This window comes from Sturnus vulgaris, chromosome 15, assembly GCF_052056855.1.
Source record: "Sturnus vulgaris isolate bStuVul1 chromosome 15, bStuVul1.hap1, whole genome shotgun sequence".
NCBI lineage: Eukaryota > Metazoa > Chordata > Aves > Passeriformes > Sturnidae > Sturnus > Sturnus vulgaris.
Window position 1 is genome coordinate 8,049,858 of NC_142257.1, and position 20,126 is coordinate 8,069,983.

General features: G+C 45.7%; 1 protein-coding gene across 2 annotated transcripts; it reads right to left on the reverse strand.

Moving 5' to 3' along the window:
- Positions 1-9,060: 9,060 nt before the first annotated feature.
- LOC106857365 (thymosin beta-12-like) lies at positions 9,061-11,903 on the reverse strand. Of its 2 annotated transcripts, XM_014883378.2 has the most exons (3): positions 11,798-11,903; positions 10,808-10,915; positions 9,061-9,402 (listed from the first exon to the last, which is right to left on the reverse strand). In XM_014883378.2, the coding sequence occupies exons 2-3, from the start codon at positions 10,905-10,907 to the stop codon at positions 9,365-9,367; spliced, it is 138 nt and encodes a 45-aa protein (XP_014738864.1). In that variant the 5' UTR covers positions 10,908-10,915; positions 11,798-11,903; the 3' UTR covers positions 9,061-9,364. The 2 variants fall into 2 exon arrangements, with proteins under 2 accessions (XP_014738864.1, XP_088029802.1); XM_088173676.1 differs by lacking the exon at positions 11,798-11,903 and having other exon boundaries at positions 10,808-10,991.
- Positions 11,904-20,126: the final 8,223 nt, after the last annotated feature.

The window sequence follows — 20,126 nt, forward strand, 5'->3', positions numbered from 1 at the left end:
GGTTCTGGATGGGGGAAAAAAAGTCTGGAAGGCAAATTCTGTGGAATTTACCTGGTTATGAAGAATGTGCACTGTCAGTGATTCTGGGCAGCTTGGATCTCATGAGCTATCAGCTGCCCAGCATGGAGGCAGCACCAGAGCCTGCACTGTGTGCTGCTGAGGGACCAGCTGTCCTGAGTGTCAGCTGGACCCCCTCGACAATCCTAATTAAATGTTGATGCTTTGTTTTTTATTTTCTTGCTACGTAACTAAACAGGCACTGCTTTTCATGGGATGGTCAAAATCCTAAAGGATTTTGGTATCTGCCCTAATTAACGAGACAACAATAGTATAGACAGCCCCATGCACCCAAAAAACCCTTTTCACCCTGCAATGTGGGTTTTAAGGGAAAGCAGACATGAGGTAAATCAGTTTACCAGCGTGGCAGGTCTCACAGGGGTGGGGCCTTGGTTTGTGCTGCTGTGGCTGTGTGGACAACAAGACAATAAAGCACAGGCCACTTGGTAAATTGCCCTTGGCAGGTGACACATTCGGAGCCCTGGCGTCAAATCCTGCATTGCTGCCCTCCTTACAATAGAAACCCACCTGGGTAATTAGAAAGCCACTGCCTCGCTGGTGAGGTGGAGGATGTTTTATGGTGTTCTCCCACACTGCTCGCCCCAGGAAGCCCCTCAAGCCCTTGGTCTGTGCAGGGCAAAGGGGATGTGTCCTCCTGCTGCACGATACTCCATCCCAGAGCACTGCAGGCGTGGGACAACCCTCTTGCACTCCCAGTTCTTCTAGGAATTGTTATTTATAGTCTTCTCAGCTTTCCTGTATTGGGGAAAATATGTCCCTATTGTTCTGCCTGCTGCACAGTCCCTATGGACTGCTGCAGTTCCCAGCAGGAGCAAACAGAGGCAGGACCTGGACCTGGCAACGCTGGGTGGAGTTTCGCGTGTATAATGAACATGTTTTGATTAATGAATAGTAGTTGGGGATGGAGATGGAACTGAAATCAGGTATTGTGCCACACCTACCCCACAGGCTTGGTCCTCTTCATGCCTGTTTTGGCACACAGAAGTATCCCGATATTCACTGAAAACAAGATTAAACCACCCAACAGAGCCAACTTAGTGTGTGCTTTCCCAGTGAAAAAAATTATCCCAAGGAGGTCCTGTCTCTCAGCAGCATTTTGTGCCCTCAGCTGTACCAATGCACCCAGTTTTTCCATCTTATTTTTAACCCTGACTCCTAGAACACCCTCATGCAGCATGATGAGGTGAGCAGTGAACTTCATCAGTGAGGCCACAAAAAATCAAGTCCAAGGTAACGGCCTCTTCTACTGAAGGAAACACATCCTGGGATAGAAGCCAGCACCAAGGAAGCTCCAAGCTGTACCTTTTGGTTCCAGAAAGGAAAAAAAATTGAGGAACCAAATTCTGGTCTTTCTCGATGCAAGCTGGCCAGGGACATTGATGCTTCCCAGCACAGACTGTCAAGGTGCTTTGGGAATATCCTGATTGGGCTTGTAGAAAAGGCCCTCAGAGCATTGCAGAGCTCTTGGATCTGTGTGCATGGGACAATGTGTTTAGGCTAGAAATGGGAAAACAGGGGTGGGGAACCTTTTATTCCATCAACAAGAGGCAGAGCATGGGGCTCAAGATGTAGATTTAACTTGCTATGGGCTCACCATGTATCAGGAATGAGGTGGATGAGCATGGCCCCACTGTGGTGGGGACAATGGGCTGGGAGACAGGTCAGGACCCCTCCAGCCCAATTGACTGGGGACAATGGCTGGAAGGGGATTTCACCTTATCAGCGGCAGTGCCCATCTCTGGGGAAAGCTCTGGAGAGGACTTGGCTGCCCAGTCAGCCCTGGAGAGGCAGCTCCATGACCTGATCAGCCTCACCTCACCTGCCTCCTTTAGGTGTGTCCCCCAAAACCTACAGGGCTGTTTACATAGCAGCCTTATAAAGTAGGGACAAGTGTTTTGTTTTTCTCTCTCTCTTTAAAGGAAGTGTCATGCAAACAGTGTCAGTGCAGCTGATGGGTTACTGCCTGGGCATCTGCATGCAGGGACTAAATCTCTGTCCTGGCAAGGTGTCACCTCCCAGGTGAAAGCCTGTCCAGGAAGAGATTGGGCACTTGATACAGAGGAAAATTATCACCTCCTTTTTAATTATTCCCAGCCAAACTCAAATTAACTGATTACAACCTGGCTCATGCAGAGCTCCCCATCCTTTCCCAGCATGGGTCCTTGTATTACCCCTTTGTAGCTGAGGCTCTGTCATCCCTCCTGTCCCCCATCCATTTCATGTCACAGATCAAGCCCAAAGATCTTAAATTCTGAGTTGGATGATATGGGTGTTGCTGCTGGCTCTGTCTGGCACAGTCAGTGTGGGAGGTTTTGAAACTCACAGAGGAAAATGGTTATTTGAGCCATGAATATTTTCTTTAAATTTGTCTTTGTTTCTTTGGACAGAGGTGATTCCAAGTGCAAAAAGCTGTGGCTTCCTCTGGAGGAATCTGGACTGAGAGCAACTTCAAAAATTCTTTGGGGAAAACAAAGTGAGGAGAAAAGTTTTTTTCTGGCACTGGCTTTGCCCACAAATGCAGTGGGCAACCTGTGCTGCTGTGGGGTTTGTTCCTCCTGTGGTGCCCACGTGGGCTCTGGCACTTTCCTCTGGGTACCCCTAAGAAAACCCCTCTTGCTTTGCCAGGGTTGAGCTCTGTATTTCCATTTCACACTGCAGCTGGACATTGATGCCATGTTCATACCTTGCTTCCATCAGTCTGGTAGTGCCATGCATTTCTTTATCTTTGAGGTAGAAGGAGACACCTCCAGTGTTACCCGAGGTCAGAGAAGGATGACAGCTCGTTACAAGGTCTCTGGTTTTACTAAACCAGTTTTAGGCCTTTACTATTCAGTTTAAAGTTGATCCAATGGGAATGGGTAAGGTGGGGATCTGCCTCAGGGGTTCAGCTCATCAGCATCCTCCAGGCACAGAGAACTGTTAGGACACTCCATGGGCTGACTTTTTCCCCAGTGACACCCTTTAGAAACAGATTTCCCAGATCAGGTCTGAACACCTGAGCTGTGGTGGTTCTGGAGGGATCTCTGCCCAGCCCCGTGAGGATGAACGCAGTTCGCTTTCCATTCCTTACCTGGGGGGATGAAAATGGAGCCAAGCCCCAGCGCCAGGATGAAGCCCCCAGGCACAGGGCCGGGAGCGGAGGGTGCCTGGCGCTGGGGATGCCGCGGGGATGTGCCGGCGCTGTCCCGGCAGTGTCCCCGCAGGCTGGTGACAAGGCTCCCCCCTGTGGGACGTCCCCGCACCGCACACCCGTCCCCAGCCCGTGCCCGGTGGCCGGGGCAGGGTGGGGACACGGGGTGGCACAGGCTGCTGTGCCCCAGCCGAGCACCTCGAGCGGCAGCTGGGATGGAAGCTGTGCAGCAATCCCGCTGCTGCAACAACCTCGGGGGAGTTTTCCTTGCTCATTGCTCGGGCTGGCTGGCCAAGCCCTGGGATTTTCAAGATGTATTGAGGGAAAAAAAAAAAAAAAAAGCCCTCTGGTGTGGATCTGTGGTTCATCTGGCCGTGATGGAGCTGGGTGGGCAAGAGCAATCCTGCAACAGCACCCAGAGCCTTCCTGCCCCCAAGGTCACGTTATTGTAGCTGCCCCCATCTCGCTCTGGATTGATGCCACCAAAGTCACCAGCGTTACAGGGGATGTCTGCCAGCGTGAGGCACTGCAGCTGGCACAAGCTGTGTGACACCTACTCCCTGCCAGTGCCCGTGCTCCTTGCCGCCAGTGCTGGCACCAGGTGAGGTCCGTGCTGCAGTCCATGCACACGGCCAGGAGCTGCACTGTGGGCTCGGGTCACCTAGATCCTACTGAAATAAGAGCCTGGACAGGACAGAAATAAAACGGTGAATCTGGAAGAGCACTGAAGAGGCTGGAGCTATTATAAAGCCATTATGATTTTTATGGTGCTATTGCAATACTATAAGCTGTTGCTACTCCTGCTCCACTTAGAGAAGGGTCCTGGCAGTGGGAGCGATGCTGCTGCCCCAGGGCATCCCTGCTGCCTCCATCCCTGCCCTTGGGCTCAGCCCCAAAAGCACACGCCTTCAGCCAAAGATCCTCATGCCTGATTTCTTCATTGCTAAATGAAATGTGTGTTTTTGGACCTGCACACGTGTTTCTTTAACACTTTGTGGTGGTGACTCCTCCCGGTGCTAGCAAGGATGGGGGGGACCAGCTGTGGTCAGGCATGACCTGAGGTAGCTCCTGTGACTAGATAGAAAAATAAAACCCCAGTTCTTCTCTCTGAGAAGAATTATTTCCAGCATCAGGAGAAAATAAAGCAGACCAAGAGGGATTATGTTCCCCAAACAAGATGCTGTTTGAAAACACCCACTTGGAGTCACACACAACTTTTTCCTCCCTTGTTGTTGCAACTTCACCAAATCAAAAATTTTGATACCGAGTTGGCTTCTGAATTCACGAGACCAGCTTAAAATTCCTGATTTTTTTAAATTTTATTTTGAAAATTCTACTTCTTTTTGTTCAGTCCCTATTGTTGGAGCCTTAAGAGACCTCATTTTCACATGTCCCTTTGACCAGAGCAGCTAGAACCCCCTCTTTTGCTCCCCCCTCCTCATCTTTTCTTCCTGATTCCCCACGGATTGAATGAATTCTGGACCCGGGCCTTGAAGCAAACACGAAGAATTGAGAGATTTGCAGTTGATGGTAGGAGTTGTCAAGAGCTGTTGTCAGCACAGCTTACAAAATATGCACAAACCATCACCAGCAACTGTTCCTTCCCAAGGCAGCTCTCCTGACAAGACAGCGAGCACACGGAGCCGCCTCTCCCGGCGCAGGAGCTGGAAGCAGAGCTTACCCTGCTGTCAGTTTGAGCGGCGTTGGGCTGGAGCTGGAGAAACACCCCCGCACAGCACACACCTGCTCCCACACAGCCTGGCTCAGCCCCAGCCGGCCCCGGGAGCCTTTCACGTTCCAGCCTGAGCGGGCTATGCTGCCAGGACACACCTCGGTGCCCGGGCTGGGACAGCCAGAGCTCCCGGGGACTCATGGACACGCTGGGTGGGAACAGGTGGAGAGGCCAGGGCTGGCTGCCCGTGCCAGGGCTCCAGGAGGACACAGTGGCTTTGTTTGCCCGTGCACAGTGTGGGAGGCTCCCCCAGCCTGGCACCAGAAGGTTAGTGCTATTCAAAAGACTATTGTTTTCACCCCGTGTTTTTGGAAAAACAAGGCGTGAGCCAGGCAAAGGCATGAGAACCACCCTGGCTTCTTCTGCCTTGAGTTTCTGCTGCCGTGAGCACCTCCCTGGCTGCACTCCCAGCCCCTGACCTCCTTCCCACGCGGTGCAGTTCAGACTCCCGATCCTGCAGGGCTTTTACAGATCTTCATTTGCTCACATCTCTCCCCTGTTTCCTTCCCTGATCCTCCCTTAGCAGGATCTGCTGCATCAGGACCAGCCCTTATGGCAGAACAAACACACAAAGGTGTTTTCCAAAGACTTCTCCAGCCTTGGCCTTGCAAAAACATCCCACCTTTTGTTGTGGTGGTTAAACCACCGGCCAAAACACATTGCCCTCGTTACTGTAGAGCTGTGGCATGTCTCAGCAGTCATTGGGCTAATGACCCAAATAAGAGAGAATACCGAAAAATATTTGAAAAAACCCCAAATGTGCTTTGAGGCTCAGCCATGGTATCTGAGCTGGGGCTGGCAGGACCTCCAGGACCTTTTGGCTGGTCCCCAGCTGAGGTGGAACACACATATCCTTGGCCTAGGAAAGCAAGGCTTGGGGCTACGACAGAACTGCACATCTCCTTTACCCAGCCAGGGTTTGCTGTAACTGTGCACAACAATTCAAGGTGACTCACAGCGGCAGGTGGACTTGGCCAAGATCCCCAGAGGGCTGGCCCTATCCCTGGGATCCAGGGGGCAAAACTAACTTCATGGTGATGCTAAGAAAGTGGTGTTTATCTGCATATAATGATTTTTTTTTTTTTTTGGCTATAACTGCATTAGCATGGAAGGCATTTTCCCCTTGGAGGAGCTACAAGGTAACACCTCGTTTATGTACCTTTACATAACAGCAAGGGGCTGCTGCTAATTGGCAGAAATATTTAAGTTTCCCACCTGGAGCTGGTTCTGTTTACTGATGAGCTTGTCTCTAAGCTCAGCTGCTCATCACCATGGAGGCTGGGAAAGGGCCTCAGCTCCTGGAGTTGCTGTTGGGGATCCTTGAAGCTGGAGGATGCTCTTCCAGGGAGTAAAGGTCAGGTTAACACCCAGAAGGTGTTTCCTAGGTGTGAGTAAGGTGTTTGCTTTGGTTTAGCTTGGCTTGGCTTTGCTCATAGCTCCTTCTCAATGGCAGCAGCAATTATTTCCTTGTGTAATGCCTGGAAGGATGAAAATTCCCTTTCTCAGCCTGAAGTAATGAGCAGTTTCCTGGTTGGTGTCCTCAACTTGCCCCACAGATAAGGGCTGTAATGCTCTTTGGTTAAGATAACAGGGAGCCAAACCTGTCCCTGCATTTGACAAACTTTAATCTCCTGGTGCAGTTCCTAGGTTGAAATGGTCTCCCCCAGCAGCAGAGAGTGATGTTCCTCAAATCAGAGTAGTGCAGCAATGTGTTTTTCACTTTGAACCTCTGTGAACAGGTAATTGTGAAAGAACTCCCCAAGCCCTGCCATAAAGCCGTGCTCCACCTGGGGCGGGTGGGGGAAAGCCGGGAAGATCTGGCCTTTAACCTTGAGGAGTTTTTCCAGGTGTGCAGGTGTTTGTAGCTTTTGTAGTCAGATCTAGGGGTGGGGAATGTGACTAAAGTTCTTCTCAGCCTATTTAGCGAGGTGAGATGTGTGGATAAAAGCACTGAGATGTTTGGTTTACCGTTTCAGGCTTTAAATTCAAACAGCTAAATTAGGAGCAGGCTTTGTGGGGGGAGGCTGAGCCCTGCAGCAGCACCAGGAACAGCCCTGAGCCAAGTGTTTGGGCAAACCTGAGCTGTGCTGCCAATCCTTTGTATGTTGCAAATGCAAGAAGAGAATATCTCTGTTGTTTTCTTGCTTTGGACTGACCTCTCTTCTGTTCTGCCCAAAAAGTGCAGGCTGAGGACACAGCCCAGACCTTTTGATTTTTGGGAGAACTTGTGGGCAGAGAGACCAGCCCCTGTTTCAGTGATGCCAAAGAAGTTTTTGGTGATTTGCAGTGTATTTGTTGAGTGAGTTGGCAGATACTCTGAACTGGCAGAGATGAAGGGAGATCATCGTGTGGGACAAAACCGAGGAGAAAGTTTCATCTGTGGCCTTACTGCTGAGTGCAGGACAGAGCTTAAAAACCATCCTGGGGAAAGTAACGGGGTGAATGAATCTGGTTGAACAGTAGGAACTCTACAGATTTCCATGGGTGGTGTTGCTCTGAGTACCATCTCTAAATGCTTCCTCCACGAAGGAACCATCATCAAAGGGAATAGTTCAATAATGTCAGAAGCTCCTTGACCCCAAAGTGTGCAGGGGTGAGGGGAGGGCATGAGTCACAAAGAAAAGAGCACTGTTTTCTTTGTTGCTCAGCCTCATTCTTTAGCCTTTATATACCTCAGCTCATTCCTTACCTTTTATATAAAAATCAGTATTAATAAATCCAGCTGATCTTAAAATAAACATGCCTTTGAGTCAGGTGCCAAGGAGTCCTCAAATGAGAAAGTGAAAAAAACTCTTGGTCATGAAAAGAAAACGTCAGCAGTGTTGAACTGCTGAATGTGGATTGAAACAGCAGTCTCAGCCCTTTGGACACCACCACTGTAACAAAGCTCTGACAGAAATCATTGGTCCTCTTGCCCTGTGTTTTCCTTTGGTCTCCTGCTCACCTCTGGTTACTTTCTGTTGTCAGCAAAGGTCATAGTCTTGTGGACCCACTTCTACTTTTAATTGCAGTTCTGACTATTCACATTCAATGTCAAATAGCCCTTAAGTGAACAAGAGCTTTCCATTCCCTTCTGTTTTCTGAAGCCTGTAGGCTGTGTTCTGCCTCACTTTATTCAGGTACAAGCCCAGACTAACTCTGCTGAAGTACACAAAGCTACTTTCACTTCACAGCACAAGTAGAATCAAACTGAAGCTCCAGGAACAGCAGTTTATCTGCCCAGAGTAAGCACTTGTTTTTCTAATATTATTGAAAATTAATTCCAGAGATAATATGATACCATGGAATTGAGAGTCCCCTGAGCTGGTACCAGAGTCCATTTTTGCCAAGTCCTCTGCAGACCAGTGAGGATGTTATTGCTCCACCAGTAATGAAGATGTAGGGAGGCCTTTCTTGCTTTGAAGGTTTGTGTCTTACACCCCTGTGCTGCTAAAGGTCTTTCTCTCATCCCTAAAAATCAATGCAGTACTTAATTTTCCTTCTTCCTTCCACTTTCCTTTGTTCTTGTATTGCTTGGTATGAGAAAGGCTAAAGGCTGTGTTTGTGTTGCAGTTATCCCAAGGTTGACTGGATCTATGCAAGTTAGATAAAAAAGCTGTGGAGAGAGAGTGCTGCAGCCTTTTCTTCATCAGGAATGTTAATTTGAGTATGTCCTCAGCCCAACTATCAATTTGGTATGGAATTTGTAAGTGGGTAGTTGTCTCTGGAACCTCTAACCTACTGCTGGACAAGACTGAAGCAGGGCAGTGGCTTTCCCTCCCACTCGTGCCTGCTGCCAGGCTGGGGCTTTCAAAGTGCAGAGCTCCTGGTACCCACAGTTTGTCACTCGGGGTTCCCATTAAACACTCTTGAGTGACATAAGGGATGGGAGTGAAGTCTCCAGGCTGCTGTGAAACCAGTCAGGAGGGTTCCTGTGGGTTGGTGCCATCTGGGGCTCTGGGATTCTGCAGGATAGAGATGATGGAGAGTGGCTGTGTTCCAGCCAAGGGACCTGTGAGTGCCTGGGGTAACCCTTCCCAACCTGCCCAAACCTCTGAGCTGCTGTGGAAATGCAAACAAAGGGGGAAGGATGTTAGTAAGAGTTGCAGTGTAAACTCGATTTCTGCAAGACTCAAAGATGGTTGGTCAGAAGAAACCTGTTTATTGTGAGGTTTAGGAAAACAATTTCTATGCAAATTGCCTTTTTTTTTTGCCAAGTAATGGGGTTGATACACACCTTGGAATTATAATTTTAAGAATACAAATACATAGTATCTTCTTCAACAAACACAAAACAAACTTCTCCAGGGAACATTAAATGAACAAATGTTTCCTAAAATAAATGAGCAACAAATATGGGGTGGGAAGGACAAAATAAAACAACAACCCAACTCAGAAGCCAAAACCCCACTGAAGAAGCAGCAGTCACATCTTCAGTTTTATACTCAGGCTGTACTTTCACTTTGCTTTTCCTGTTCGATAGCTGGCAGAAAAACAGGAAACAAAAACACCATCAGTAAGCATTACTGTTTATGAACAATAAACTTTGCCTTCCTATGGAGACAGGCTGAGGGAGTTTTGGGGGTGCACAGCCTGAGGAAGAGAAGGCTCTGGGGAGCCTTTAGAACCCCTTCTAGCACTGAAAGGAGCTACAAAGGAGCTGGAGGGGGACTTTGGACAAGGGCCTGGAGTGACAGAAAAATAGGGAATGGCTTGACACTGATAGAGGGCACGATTAGATTAGATGTGAGAAAGAAATTCTTCCCCGTGAGGCCCTGGCACAGGTTTCCCAGAGAAGCTATGGCTGCCCCATTCCTGGGAATGTTCAAGCACAGGTTGGGTGGGGTTTGAAGCAACCTGGTCTAGTGGGAGGTGTCCTTGCCCATGGCATGGGGTTGAAACAAGATGATCATTAAAATCCTTTTTAACTCAAACTATTCTGTGATTCAGTGATAGTAGTTCTGCAGGACACCAATTTCTGTGGTCATACTTAAAGCCAGAGAATGGTTAAATCCATAATTGGTTGTTTTGATCATCCTGAAAATGACAACTCATTCCCATATCTGCATAGCTAAAGGGGAGCAGTTCATGGTGTGCAAAGCTCCTCTTGTATTTACAGACTTAGCATTAGCAAGGGTAATAAAATGGGAAAAAAACAGGTATCTAACATTGAGGGACTGTGTGTGTGCATGGCTATCAGCACACGCATCCACAGTGATTAGCAGTATTCTTCTGAAAGAAACTGCTCACAAAATCTTCTCCAAATGCTCCTCTCATATCTGAAGCTGAACATGAATCCCAGCTTTATACAGCTCTCCGTGCACAGTGTGTATTTTCCCTGCACAAGAAAAGCTCAGAGGTGTTTTTCTGAGGGAGACTGCCTGTTAGATGAGGATGAAGATGGGTTTGCTTGCAGCCTTATTCCAGAGAAGGTGCCTGGAGGTCTCCAGCCCAGGGCTGACAGTAGGTACCAGTGGGAGGCAGCAGCTCATCTGCCTGATAACATTAAAGCCAGAGCCTGGGCACTCTGGGGATGCTGCCTGGCCTGCCAGAGATGGGCAAAGGTTCCCCTGTGCCTCCAGAGGGGCTGGTAACAAGGTAATTACAAACAGATTGATCCTGTTACCAGCACCCAGTGGGAACACTGGTCTTGCTTTTAGCAGAAGCAGGAACAATCCCATCAGAAAGGGTTTTTCAGACAAAATGCACCCTTGGTTATAATTACTGATATCCTTGGAAGCCTAGCATAGAGTCTTAGTATTATCCCCACTTAAAGTCAGGGATGAGTTTGAGCCTATAATCCTGTGATTAGTATTCATTTTGCATATGAACTGCAATACGGATTATGTCCTTGCTCTCGTACTTCAAATAGCCTCATAAGCACTTACTTTCTTTAGTGGGCAGTGGATTTTTCTCTCTGGTTTCTGTCTTCTTCAGCTTGGTCTTGTCAAATGTTTCAATTTCTGCAAAATCTGGTTTGTCGGACATGATGGGTCCTGACAAAGAAAGGGAAAACACACCCATGGCTTCATTAGCTAGTGCTGTGATATCAGCCATCTGCAAAGCATTTTCTCCTCAAGAGAAAAAATACAAAAATACCATAAAAATGTTTATTCAAAAACCCCCACAAACCTAACACTCAATCTGGGACCTTTCCCTGAGGCTTGGCTCTTTCAGAGCAAAAGAGGAAATGCATAAATAGAATTTTCTCTAGCTTTCTCAGATGAAATTTTTAAAAATCATATTTCGCACATGGCAACAAGAATAATCAGTAACAAAGAGACAATGATTAATTGCCAGTAATCCACGGCGCCCCCGACATTAACCTGTATTTTAAGAAATGCTGCTAACTGGAATATCTACAATAAACCCCAAATCCAATAGGAACAAAGAGCTTCAATTATGATTTTCTTTTAATTAATAGGATTTGTCTTTCATTCTGAGCCCCTTGTACTGAGTACATCCATCCCCTGAGCTGCTGTGGACACTTAAGCATAACAATAGAGGACTGGTTCCCCCAGCTCTTTGTTTGCTCTTGCTCCATATCCCAGTCACAGCTCAATGGCTTTGATTATACTCTGTTATAATAAAGAGAAATCCACAAAGCACACTAGTATTTCACCTGTCAAAACTTCCCTAATGCAATTCATCCTTCTATTAAGAAATACAAGTTAAAATCCAGCCTGGGTGTTATTCCCTTTATTTCAGTGGAGTTTCCCATCAAGGCAAGGCTTGGCCCGGAGATGGCTGATGTAATTATAATTTTTCCTTCCTGCAGAAAATCAGATTTCATTGCTATCTGCACTGAGACAACAGTAAATATTCACAAGGAAAAAAATGTTAAAAAATGAAAAGCTACTAAAACCACATGGCATTACCGTCTGGCTGCTCTCTCTTCAGCTGCTTGGTGGCCGTCTGAGGCAGTGTGAGTTGAAAAAGGTCAGGGTAATCCCTCCTCTCCCCTCCTCCCCCCTCCCGAACCCATCGCTATTAATATTGATTAGTTTAGTGCTGGGATTGCTCAGCGTTTAGGGAAAGGACAGATTGCTCCTGTAGAAAGTGAGGGAGGGAAATGGGAAAACTGACATGGAAACCTGCCAAATTACATCTTAATTTTTCTTTTTTTCTGTTCTTTTCATTTACCATGACAATCATATTGAAGTTTCCCTTTCCACTATATTCCAGTGCTGAGGTTTGGGGGTTGCTGCTGTCAGGTTAGTTTTTTAGGGGGGGATTGTAGGTGCATTCAGCAACATGCCTGGGGATCATCCCCATCTGCCCAGGGAGGGCTCTCAGCACAGCCATGGTGTGATTGCCATGACCAGGGGCCAAGTCTGAGATTAGCACGGCCCAGGCACCACTGTGGCACCCAGGAATGTGTCCTAAAGGGATGTACAATGAATTTCTGCTTGTCCCTGTTTTGGTAGCTGTTAATTCACTTATTGGGTGCCTCCCTCAGCCCATGGATCTGGAAGCAGGGAGAGAAGGGCTGTATGCATCCTCCTGGATACTGGTGTGGGTTTCTTCTCGTGTACCTTTCAGTGTCTCCATCTGAAATTCCTGTCTAGACTCCATGACAGTCAGAAGGGAGGCAATGAAGTTTGGATAAAATTAATTGTGCCCTAGGAGTATCTGGTTTTCTCTACTGATTGTAAGGCAGCTTGAACAATGATCTCAGAGGGACAGAGATGTCTCTCAGCTGATTGAGAACCCCCAGCAGGTCTGTGGAAATTCCTGTTGGCACCACGGGCTTAGGTTGAGTGGGTTTGAGTCTGATATATGTGCATGGAGAAAATGGTTTTAATGTGCTTAAATGTGTCTTAAGGACCTCTTCTTACACGTTTGTTTAAACTAAAACAATGAACAGATTTGTGGTTGGACTTGATCTTAAAGGTTTTTCCCAGCCTAAGGGATTTGTGCAGGCTAGCTTGGTTATCTCTGCATCTGCACTGACCACACCAAATCACTGTGTGTGTGAACCATATTTAATGTCAGGACTCAGTTCCTTTGCTTCCATCCCGCATATCCAACCAGTTGTCACGAACAGAAAGCTGCGTTCTTGACTGAAACCCCCCCTGGGAAAAAGCAGGAAGGCAGCTACTGGTGAATATTTGGTGTAAGCCGTAGCTGAGATTTGGCACTGAAGAGTCTTTGTGTCTGTTTAGAGAGAGAGCATTAACCTCTTGTTTGGCTGGACACGAGATTTAGAAGACCAAAAAATACTTTAAAACATAATCTGAGTGATTTGTGAATCCAGGCAATTCATGAGTTTAAATTTTTAAAATATTTGTCCGTTTTTAAAAATAATAATTATAATTCTGATTATGAAGAGAGACTAAAAGGACAAAACCTCTTAAATTTCAAGAGTAGCACACATTCTTTCATTGGTAGAGGGCAGACAAAGTATTCAGAACAGCAAAGCAGAAGAACCTCATTTTTTGGTTTTCTGTGTCCAGTCACAGGCTCTGCCCCCAGGATCCACAGCAGAGCTCAGGCTCTTCTAAACATGCTAAGACAGGATGAGCACGCTTGTTTTCACCACCACTACCACTTTAATTGCCCAATTTATTGGCAAACCTAATACTAAAACAGTTTGGGATACATTGTTTAGGTTTTTAGGCTGAAGATAACCAACTTCTTAATTGATTTTTGGTTGGGTTTGTGAGGAAGGTTCAACAATAATGATGAGAAATTAAACGTTCTCACTCTGCTGAAATCAGGAGATACTCATCTCCATAACAAACATCTTGACCTTTGCATAAAGTGCCTGTCAAGTTCTTGTAGCTTGTAAAGTCAGTGCTGTGGTCAAACACAGCTCGTGTGGGATTCAAACCTCATGTTTATATACTCTGTGCAGCACACACAGCTGGATGCAGTTTACATATGGAAAGTTTGGAATTTGGCCTGAGGGCATTGCATACTTTGAGGGAAAGATGGGTAGGTAATAGCTTACTCAGATGCTTTTTCTTTTCAATAGTAATGGAAATATTTTACAGCAAAGCTGTTCTTTGTCAGGTTTTTAATTGCAGGATTTCAGAGCCACCATCTTCAGTAAGGGGAACATGGCATTTATCTGGCCTTAGGATGACTGTGGTGGCAATGAACCTCAACTTTCTTCATGTTGCACAGAGGCAACAGATCCACAGATCCAGTGTATAGAAATGTGAAAAACCAGAAAGTCAGTGGAGCGTGCAGAGTATAGAATCTTTACAGATGCTCTACATATAAAGCATGTAAAGCTACTCTGGTATGGCTCTGTCTGAAAAGCTGCCTCATACAATGGAAACTGTATTTTATTTCAATTTGTTGCCAAAAGATGAAGGGCTGAGTCAAACCTGCCAGGACTGACACTTGTGATACCAGTGAGTCACCTGCCATTGACAGCATTAAACCGTGCCTGGCAGCACCAGCCACCGAGTCTGTCAGACACCCACAGAGCAGCAGGGAAAAACAAACACTTACCCTCAGCATTCGGGAATAGGTGAGAGGAAACATTTAGAAGGAGCTCAAGTGAAAAGTCTGAAAAGTGAGGCTGGGAGCTTTGGACCCTGCTGCCACTTGACCTTCTCCCTTGTCTGCTGTCACTTGGCTATATATTCCTCTATATATATGTATAGGTTGTAGCCTTTAATGGGCTGGGGGATGCTGTGCTCATGTTTGGCACAAGAGGTGCTCTGGAAATGCCTAGTTTCACAGAGACAAGGTGGGCAACTGCCTGAAGAGGTTTCTTTCTCTTTGGTGCAGCAGTGGGAATCAAATGGTGTCTACTTCCATGGGGAGCTGAGGGGGGACAAAGTACCCTAACGCGAGCAGCCGGGTAGAGGAACAGACGCTTGAGCAGATCAGTGTCTGTAGCTGAGCCAATAAGCTGACACAACTGATTTTATAATCACATTAGTGCTGTCTCGAAATAACACACCCACTCAAATAAAACAGTGATTTCATTTTCAAAATGCTGTGATATTTTTGGTACTAAAGGTAGGGGATCTATCTGTCAAGGCTGAAAGCTGGGCTGGAATCTGCATGGACCCTAATTCCTGTAGGTCCCTGTGATCACTGAGCACCTTCCAGGCAGATAGCGGGATTGGGAGTATTATGAGCTGTCCTCAGAAGGTTTCCAGTCCTCAGGGGAACAGGAAAAAGAAAAGACTACAGCTTCACTGAAAGGGTTTTCTTAGTTCTCTTTGTGCCTTTTGTTCTGTCTTTGTGCCAAAAAAAATATCCCTGTTTGAGAATGGAGACAGGTTCCCAGGCTAAGAGACAATGAATCCTGAGGGTGTAAGGAAGGCACTGATCCCTCTTTGGCAGGCTCTCCACTGTAATGCTGCACTGCCAGTGAGTAAATACTTGACACTGTCTTACACTGGGTGTTTTATCATTACCTAAGGTGTTTCATTTTCCTTATCACGACCATTGAACCTTGAGGGTAGGTACATGCAGAAGATGAGGGGGGAGGAGAGGCAGTTGTAGATAGTCCTTCTCCTTGGGTGATTTTTTTCCAGTCCCATGTTTTCCAAATAGCTGAGGAGTTCAGACAAGTCTATACCAGAAGCAAAAGGAGAAAACATAAGCTAGTCGGAGAGTGGGAGTAGAAATTTCCTTTCTTTTTTTTTTCTTTTTTTTTTTTTTTTTTATATTATAAAACTTGGTATGGGGGTGAATTTTGAAAAGTTAAACCAGATGGAGATTCTTGCAACAGAACTTTCTCAAGAACTGACCCAAAAGTGTGTCTTCCAGCACCAAGTACTTGGCTGTGGCCTGGCTCCTTCTAGCTAAATGTGTTGACCCATGCATGAATTATTAAAGGAAAAAGCAGAATTAATACAGAATGTCCATGCACAGGCTTCTCCCCCCAAGCCAGGGTGGGGAACAAAGCATGTGATGTGCTAGTCACATCAGTTACTGCTACAGAGCATATGACAGTTTGGGATGAATACTAGTCTAGAGACACAAGTTTAGCATGAGTTTGAGTCTAATAGTCTTTTTAAAAATTTATTTCCTCCTTTCTTTCTCTGGACAGAAGCATCTCGTGCCAGCAGCAGTTTGGGGAAGGAGTAAGACAGGGAAATCTTGGATGAGCATTTGGAGTGTGCTCAAACATGATTTTTCTGAGTGTAGCTGGCTGCTCTGGAATTAAACAATCCACTCTTGGGACTCATCCCCCTCTTTGCTTCAGGCAGGAGAAACATTACCATTAAAATTGTGGCACCCACTGTGCAGCAAATAGATAACCAACATAATCCAGGAAAAGACAGATCAAAGATCATAAAATCCAGAGACTGACTAACTTTATGGTAACTTCTGATTTTCCTTTTGTCCAGAGGAAAAAGGACAATAGATGGTTCTGTTGTTACAATCTGTGCTGTGCTGGGGTAGCTATAGAGGTGAGGTATTCTTCACTCCCGGGACACAGGGCTGTGGATGTGGTTTTAGTCACCAGCACTTCTCTTTGTGTCGCCAAACCATTCCACTCTCAATAGCCTGGGATTCCTGGTAGCTTGAGTGGTGTTATGTTTGGGGAGAAGATAAACTGAAGTTTTTCAGCTGCTTAAGGAAACAATGCTGCTGAAGCAGAGGAACAGAAAAGGCAGCCAAGTTATCTTTTCTAGCTGATTACTCTGAGCAATTTACAGAATAAAAACTTGTATTTCTCCATTGTCTTTTCCCAAAATAATTTTCCAATTTTATAAGCTTGTCATACAGTGTAAGCCAAACACGTAAGTATTGCATGTTGTGTACAAGGTCAACAATTATGTAAGAAAATGGTAATCACTAAGTTCCACATCTGTTAACTTCTGCCTTTTCAATGAAAGCTGCAAGTATTTCATGTTAAACACTGTTTCTTTTTTAAAAATTAAAAAAAAAGAAAAAAGAAAGATGATACTGTTTACCTCTCCTGGCATCTGAAGTGAACATCTCTTTCTTCAGAACCTGAGTGAACTAGCACATTTTAAATGAATACTTTAATGTTTTTTTTTCCTTGCAAATGTATGCAAAGTGCCAAAATCAGTTGGATTAAAGCTCTGTCTTCATCCTAGAATTAACCTGAGCTCTGTCAAAGTGACTCCTCTGGAATTAGTGTACCTTGAGTATGAGTGACCACACCATGAAATAACATGGGAGCAGCAGAGAGTGATTGTGTTGGCAGCTGACAAATTGTGGAAATGTGAACTGTAGCCTTTCCTCAACCCAAGGTAAAAGCACCACAGCAGCTTGAGCATAGATTCCATATGAGTGCAAAGAATGGGAATTCACCAGCAATGGGGAAACACAAGGTTTAATTTATCTTTGGGGCATGAGTGTGTACGTCCACAGCCCAAACTGGTGAATGCAGAGAAAATCAAATAGGAAATAAAAAATGCAAGTATGCAGTACTGCAATTTTTGCTTGCCTGATGCATAGTGTTCACCCTTTGGATGAATACTAGCTTGCATAAAATTCAAATAACTCAGCTGTCTGCAGATGGGGGGGTGGGGAAGAGTGTGGGAAGGGGAACAGACGGAAGGAAATGGAACTGAGAAGACTGAATTAACCTTTCAATGTCTTGAATTTCAAGGAGGGAAGAATTATCTCTTGTTAAGTCTGCAACCATGCAATTAAAATATGAACAAGCCTTAAAAGCCACATTTGACCCATATTCCTAGATTTCTACTTTAAAGACAGATCTTCTAAAAGCAAGATTCAGATCCTAAAACTGTTCAGAGGCAGGGAAAAAAATCTCATGCTGCAAATGTTTATTTTAATCACAGAACTCTAGTAGAAAAATGAGTAAAAATGTCTGACATTTACGCAGAACATGTGCCTTTGATACTGAATTCCATTTTTAAAAAATCCTTACCTATATGTCTAGTAATGGCTGACAGTCTTTGAAATGATGAATGGTTTTCTCTGGACTGGAGTTTTTGTTTGTATAAAATAGATCCTTTCATTTGAATGCTTGAGCATTGTGAAGCCTCATTTGTTAATACAGGGCAAAGCTTTAAAAATGAACTTTGATTCTTAGGTTCTAACCGTGAGTTAGAACAACTGGATACTTACTGATACGAGAGTTTCCATGGAGAGTTATGGATGTTCAGCTTGGCCAAGTGTCATGTGCTGGGCATCCTGAAACAAAATGTTTGTTAGAAAAATTTGCTATAATGCCGGAAAAGAACAAAGTAAAGATTCACCTTGGGGACATGTCTCTGTTTCTGGATGAAGTACACAGGAAAGGAAAGCTCTTTGCAGAGCTACCACCTGGAAAGTGTTTGCCAATTCTTCCTTAGTGTTGGAAGGACTTGCGTTTGTCAATATTTTTTGCTAGATATCAATAGGATCCACTTAAGGCAAAAATTTGAGCAGTTCCAAGTTCAGAAGAATGTATCAAATAATTTGTAGGTGAACAATTAAACCCAAAAGCAAACACTTCGCTGTCATACAGATAATTTCCAGGAAAAACTCTTTGGCATATAATAAACAGGTATTACAACAGACAGTGTCTTGTTTTGCTACGTGTCAGATTCCCATTTCCTACTAGTAAGATAATAACCTGATATGAAGGTAAGGAATTGCATGGCAGGCTATCAACCTTCCAAGGATTCTAGGCTTTGCATAGCTGATTTAAGTCTTGCAGTATTTTAGCTCAGTTTGTACTAAGCCTTGTGCAACTGTGAGCACCGTTGGGATAAGGATATTTTTCTTTAAGTTTCTTCAGTTTCTGATGAGGTGTAATGCAGGGCTCTTGCTGGAAGTAGACTTAATCGGAAGCTAAATTCTTCAGAGAATATTTATTCTAAAGCCACACTAGGTCAGGATGGGAACGGGATACGTGAAGGAAACATGGCTCCAGTTCTTCTGTGACGTATACAGACAGTGATTTGTGCTTATGAACAGCTTTTCCTGAAAACAAGGGAATTACACTAATAATTATTTCAGATCTACTGAGTTACTTTGTAAGCACTTAGCAGTTAGTCTCTGCAAAACTTTTAAGCTGAGCAATTTAGCTGTAAGGACTTGAAAGAAAACGCACTGAGCTGCAGAAATAGTGTGGCTCTGGACACACCCTTCATGGTGTGGCTCTGGACATGGATTTACTGATGAGACAGGGATGCCATGGCACTCTGGCTCTTCAGTCCTAGGAGCCAGATGCTGACCAGTTGCATCTGCCAAGCTCTTGGGACTGTGCAGCAGCTGGGGAATGGGTCCTTCTGCTCCTCAGCAGCGTGCCACTGTGCAGGGCAATGCAGTGTCATACCTCCTGGCATGGGGTGACAGTGCTGTGTCACACGGTGGGACTGCAGCCTGCCCTGCACAACCCCTGCTCTGAATGTGCTTGTGGGTTCAGAGCAGGGAAACGAGGGGAGGGAGCTCTACAGCCTGCACAGCACTAGAGGGGGAGGAATATGAAATGCTGCCTTCACAATTCAGGTGTACCTGAGACAGTGGAAAGTGCAGTGGGAACAGCTAATGGACATTGCTCTATTGTGATATTTAGGAGTGATCTGAGAGGCAGATGCTTTCAACAGCTGAATTTTGGGGATGTAACCATGCAGCCACGCATTAGGTTGTTGCCCCTCTCCTCTATTTACTACGTAGAAAATGTGGCTAAAGCACCAGAGACTAAGATGTTGAAAAGTCTCAAGGGAAAGTCCTACAAAGAGCAGATTAGCTCGCTGCATTTGTTCAGCACAGAGATGAGGAGACAGAGCGGGTCTCTCATCACACCCTGCAGCTTGCCTTAAAGGCAAGGGGAGATACTGATCTTCTCTTTGATGACCAGTCACAAAACCTGAGGAAATGCAGTGAAGTTGTGTCAGGGAAAGTTCAGGCTGGACATTATGAAAAGGTTCTTCTGAGAGGTAAAAAGGTTCTGAGAGGGTGGTTGGCCACCGGAAAAGACTCCTCAGGGAATTGGTCACAGCACCAAGCCTGCCAGAGTTCAAGGAGCATCTGGACAATGCTCTTAGTCACATGGTTTAGCTTTAGACAGTCCTGTGAGGAGCAGATAATTGGACTCCATCCTTATGGGTCCCTTCCAACTTGAGATATTCTGACTCTGTGACTCCTGGGTTGTCCTCAACCTTTCAAGTAGACAGCAACAAAACAAAGTGAGCAGAAAAGCCTAAAATGGCAGCCTGGGACTGCATATGTCTGCCCCCTGCAAGGAGCCTTGGAAGGCTTTGAAAGGAGGTAGGATAAGCTGGCATGAAATTGTGTATTCGGAGCCAG